The sequence below is a fragment of the Uloborus diversus genome, chromosome 5, assembly GCF_026930045.1.
Source record: "Uloborus diversus isolate 005 chromosome 5, Udiv.v.3.1, whole genome shotgun sequence".
NCBI lineage: Eukaryota > Metazoa > Arthropoda > Arachnida > Araneae > Uloboridae > Uloborus > Uloborus diversus.
The window spans coordinates 105155997-105161996 of record NC_072735.1 but is presented as its reverse complement, the minus strand read 5'-3'; the positions used below and the strand labels follow the sequence as shown (position 1 = coordinate 105161996).

Genomic DNA, 6000 nt, shown 5'->3' with positions numbered 1-6000 from the left:
GAATTTATTTTAGGTTTTATTTGTTGTGTTCATATTCATTTTGTTACCATGCCATTCTGTGGAAGCACTGGATACTGAAGTTTTATTCATTTTAGTACCAACATGTCACCAACAAGGGACAAGATTAAAACAAAACGCAAAAGGTGTATGTGTAGACATACACAAATCTGCATGAGGAAAAAGACATCTTGTGAGATCTATTGAAATTAATTTGAAATAACTATCAGTAACAAATAATGAGCAAAAATTACAATCAAGAGAGGAAGAAAAAATTAGTTTGAATTTTGACTTCTTGAATTCAAATTACATTTTTTCGCAATCACGAGTTGTGATAGGACCCAACTCGTAGAGTTTCTTGTTTCTACAAATGGCTTCTATCGCAACCATAATTTAAATTCAAGACGTCAAAATTTAAATGAGTATGAAGGGCTGGATGTTGTATGTCATGTGCTGGATACTATTTTCGGGTAAAAAGGATTGAGTAAAGTCGAGAAAGTCGTATGTAAATACTTTGATTCCGAGGCACATGGATGCCTCCGTTATAAACATGGAAAAATAAAATCAAAGGACAGACGTCATTCGAAGGTAAAGTAAAAACAAAAAGAATTCGTGATTGCTCTATCAAAGGTAATATAGTTTGGGCCATTGTAATCAATAGAAGATATTTTTTCTTGCACACATCAGCTTTGTATTTCTTTTCAAAACGTGAAATCAACAAAACTTTATGACGAAAATACAAATTTATGTGTGACTTTGGTAAAATATTTTTGCTCTTTAAAAGTTTTCAAAATTACTTGTAAAATAAAAGATTGAGCTGTCTCATGCAGGACAAAGTATCCAATGTTTTTTGAAATGGTCCACTTTTCTGTTTGAAACTAATTTGTAGGAAAGTGAAGTATATGTTCAAAGTATTTCAATAACATAATTTAAATGACATTTTGCTAAAATTGAGAAGTCTGAACTTGATATCCAAAAGTGGGTCTTACACTTGACAGGGTAAGGTAAATTTCACTTAAGAAAATAACAATTAAAAATATATTAAAAACTATTTTTGCTAGCAACTCGCACAAGTAAGCTGCTGTGGGAAGGTAAACAGCAGCATCCGCAGATATGTGATTTTGAGATACTTAAAGAATGATTTCATACTAATAATTAGGAAAATTTTCAGTAAGTTACCACCATATTGCCACGGCTAAAGCAGAAATACATAAAATACACAGCCAGTCGTCGGCTGGAATGACTGAGCTGGGGAAATGCGCATTTTTTCGTGCATTATTTTCAGTGGAAACCAAATAAGTACATTTTATAAGAAGTGCAGTAGGTGATAAAAATGGGAAAAAAAAACTGATACTACCTTCCCACGGCAATAAACTCCTCATTGGGTAGGAAAAGTTTAACTTTTAGCCTTAAATAATGGGCCATTTCATGAAAACGTCATCTCTTTGTCCCGCACATGTCGGTTCATATACTTCTTTCAGAAATAATAATTTTATAGGTTGATGACGAAATGTTTTGCTTAAGAAATCACACATAAGCTTGTAATTTGCTAAGCTAAAAACATTTGCTCATTTATACTTTAAAATATTATTTTTGATGAATATATAAGACGTCACGTGCGGACAAAATGACCGTTTTCCGTGGAAAGGCCCTAATGTGCTAAAAATGAAAACGTGACTACAACTTTAGCCGATATTACTCCCGATAATTTTCTCGATGTGCGAGTATGAAATTTCCCATTTTTCTACTTTTATCATTTTTCTGTTTCATTTTAAAAGTAATAATTTTCAATTCCGAATCATTCAAAGGACAAATCGCTGTGAATTTGGTTGTAATTTTCGATTTTTTTTAAAAAAAATATTTGCTAACTTTGTATATTAAAATTATTACTCAAATGAAATGTATGATAAAACTTTTAAAAATATGTTGTACAGTGCAATACTTGGGGGGTGGGGACATAAACAGCAAGATCAAACAGTAAAACTACTCAGCAAAAAACTGCTTGATATTTATTTACACTGATATTTATTTTCCCTTTCACCAAGACAATTAGAATAATTCAAAGCGTAGGCAAAGAAACATTCGCTTTATGATCCAAGGGAATTATTGCTTTATTGGAAAAGATACTGCAAAAGTTATGCTGGCTCCAGAGCGGAGAGAGGATGAAAGACTGGGCATGCGCAAAATGAGCACAGAGGGAATTTCAGGATCGCCTCTCGCCGTTCTTCGGCATTTCTGTTCGAAACTTCGCTTTGTTCGCAGACATGAAACTTCTGCTGAAGTTAAATGTTTATAGTTCTTCATTGTTTCCTCTTGGAAAAATTCGGACATTTTTCGCTGTATTGCCATTTTTAATGCCATTTGAAGTTTTTTGTATTTCTTCGAAATGGAATATCATTTTAAGAAAGTTCTAAATTGCGCGCGAAGTTTAATTTATTATTCGTTCGCTTTAGTGAGAATTAAATCTTTTTTTGACAGAATTTGGATCAGGTGGATACTGAATAATGTTTCATAAAAGTAAGATTAATGCTAACATTTATCATGAACCTGATATTTTTATGAATATTTCCTTAAAATTTTTCGAAAGTAACTACTCTAGATTTTTACTGTAAAATTTTATAGCACTTAACTTGATTTATTTGTACAAACATATAAGGTTGGTAATTTATGCGTACAAATTATGCTTTTTTAATTAACAATTGACAATAATGAGAATAAGAAGCTTTTGTTTTTTTGAAGTTGCTATTAAATTACACGATGTCAGTAAGTTGCAAAAAATATTACATTTCATTTTCATGTTAAAGTTATTATTAAGTTAATTATCGCGTTGAATTCGATGACTTGCTGAACTGTAAAAAGTATTTTAAGATAAATATTTTAGGTAAATCTTTTAATGTAGATAATTTCTGAATAATATTCGCTAGCGGAGAAAAAAGGAGATAACATTAGACGGCGAAATATTTCTATATGTATTTCGGTTTAGAGATACTTGCAAAAGTACTCTATAGAAAGTAACTAGTATTAGATCCGATTAAGTGATAAAAAGCAAACATTTATCCAAAATTAAAATACTATCAAAATATCGCTGAAAGTTACATTTTTCGACTGACAATTTTTTTCAGACTATTTCGTTAGTGAAATGCTTTTGAAACGTCAATCTTTCAAAAATTGTACGTTGAACATAACTAAATTAGAGAAAATTTGTTATTGATGAATACTAAATGCCTGAAGAACTATGTTTTTAAAAACCTCTTAAAAGCAGCATACTTCAATTTAAAAACATTTATCACGGTCAGTTTCATACAGTGCATAAAATAAATAAGTTTTAATTTATGAAAAGCACCTTAGTAGTTCAAAGCATTAAATGACTCTACGCAATATTTTCCTAACACGCGACGACACACTTGCGGAATAAAGTATTTTTCGTGAAAGACAAACAACTGATTCAGAACAAATATGGATGAAGCTCAAAACTTTTCGAACGTGACTTATTCTATCAATGACATTCTTGAATCTTTGGAAGCCCTGGGGCCTCAGATGCAAATATTTCTCATCACACTGTACTCTTTGACTGCGCTGATGGCCCTAGGCGGCAACGCAACAGTCATCGTGGTCCTGCTTCTAGGAAAGCGATCCTCACGAGAATTAAGGACATTTCTCATCAATTTGGCCGTTTCTGATGTTTGCATGGCACTATTTTCTATACCCTTCACGTACACTGATTTCATGCTCGGACGATGGATCTTTCACCCGATATTCTGCCCTTTCGTCCAGTTCATGCAACATGTGTCCGTTGTGGCAAGCGTCTACACACTTACAGCAATTGGCTTAGATAGGTAAGACTTTTTTTTTTAAACTTAAATAAATTGTATAAGACAGTTATTTTATACACTGCTTTATTTATAGAATGTATCGAAATTCAGAAACAGAATTTAAGGAGAGTGCTCTGAACATTTGAAATATGGTTAAGAATTGAATTTAAGATGCATCATTTTATGTACGAGACACCCAGTAAAACCATCTAGTTTTTTCCTGTCGCAATTATGAGTGGCCCCCTCGACCATAGAGCTCCCAAAGGGATACAAAAAATACATAAAATAAATAATTTTTCATATAGTGCTGCGGTAGATAAAGGGGGTACCAAAAACGCATTGCGGTGGGCCCCCAAGTGTGCAAACCCGACACTGGATATGGTTTTCCAGTTTTTGAACTTTCTGTCAAAATACTTATATAGGTTGATTATGTATATGTGTTCAAAATGCATTAAGGAGAGTTGGTACTTTCAAATCTCAAAAAAAAAAAAAAAAAAAAAAATCAGTTTTTATGTATTCAAAATGTTTAAATCAAAAACCCGTCGCCAAATTCGTGTTTCTATGTAAATTTAAAAAGAAACTCAATTTAAATATTTATGAGACAGGAATGTATTAAATGACATGAGACAGGAAAGTAAGAATATACGCACAATTTTACTTTCAAGCGCAATTTTCTCATAACGTTGATTTTACACACATATGTTCCTTTTTATAGAAAACTACTTTACACGTTACTTTGAAGTTTGTACCACATTTTATTTGCATGTTTATAGCAATACTGATGCAAATTTTGAACTTTTGGACTCACGCTTTTTCCTAAACAGCTGTTTATATTGTCAAACGGTTTTTTCCACTTAAAAAGTGACTACTGGTTAAAATTTAATAAATTATGGAAAATAAACCCAATAAAACCGTAAAATTACACTTCAGTAGACTCTTAAATGTCTCTTGAAAATACTGTGAAAATTGTAAGTTTCTGTTATTAAAACTTTTGAGAAAAATGTACATGCATTTTAGCAATTTAACTCCACGCGTATACATAGATCTGACTCCCCTCATAAAACAAAAGGACTTTCATCAATTTTTTAAACATCATGTTGTATAAGGAATTAAGAAAACAAATCCTGCTTTAATAATGTATCACAGAGTTTTATTCTCAATGTTGATCAGTAGTTGAATGTGTGAAGAAGGGATGGATACAGACTATCAATTTGGTGGTATCTTGCTGAGAAATGACCTCCCTCTCTTTCGCCTACGGGTTTGGATGCATAACAATTGCTGAAACTGCTAGGGTGTAAATAAATAGAGCCAAATTGGTCAGGAGAAATGCACCTAATGGGGCCAATTAGTTTATAATATTCCATAGGCATTGGAAAAATTGTTTCAAATGTTTACTTCATTTTTTTTTAAACTGAATTAAAAAGATTACTTATACTTTATTCATTAACTAATGGTACCCGCACGGCTCTGCTCGTAGTACAAAATTTAAATGTCTTTTGGTTCGCCTGTATACTTACAAATAATGTATAATGAGTTTCTCGCCAATTGGCTTTTCCATGTTATGGTTCCTCGTTGTGATAACTTGGTAATTTACTCGTCCATCTTATGATAATTTTGCTCGGGAAAATGTTCTCAAAATTGGAATAGTTAAAGAACAAAATCGAATTTTCGAAAAGTTGCTTCGAAGTGCACACTCTCATGCTACAAACTAATTTTGTGCCAAATTTCATGAAAATCGGCCGAACGGTCTAGGCGTTATGCGCGTCACAGAGATCCAGACATCCAGACAGAGAGACTTTCAGCTTTATTATTAGTAAAGAAAGATTGTTTGTCCATAATGTACATGCATAATAGTGTCGGAATTTTAAAGGGGGGCATGATCCCCCATGAATTTCCCCTTCTTTCCGTCCATGGTGAGAAGCACTTCTTAAATGTCAAAGAGTTTGTCCGACAATAACAAACCACTTTATGAAAACATGACTTACTGGCGTTGCTTTTCAAAAAAATTATATGGACTAAAATTCATTCAATTTATAATTTAGTAAACTTGCGTATACAGGAAAACTAATCATAAAGAATGAAATAAGGCAGAATATAAACAAAAACTTTTTTTAAACTTTTGGCTAATGTTTTATTTTTATGCGATCTATTTATAATGTCATCCGTACGTTAATAGTTATTTTTATCTCTT

General features: G+C 32.2%; 1 protein-coding gene across 1 annotated transcript in view; it reads left to right on the top strand.

Moving 5' to 3' along the window:
• The first annotated feature begins 2249 nt into the window (after positions 1–2249).
• LOC129222235 (neuropeptide Y receptor type 5-like) overlaps positions 2250–6000 on the top strand; it is a 115496-nt gene continuing 111745 nt past the window's right edge. The window contains exon 1 of the mRNA XM_054856715.1: positions 2250–3833. Within this exon, the coding sequence (XP_054712690.1) occupies positions 3454–3833 (380 nt within the window). The 5' untranslated portion in view covers positions 2250–3453. The remainder of the gene's footprint in view (positions 3834–6000) is intronic.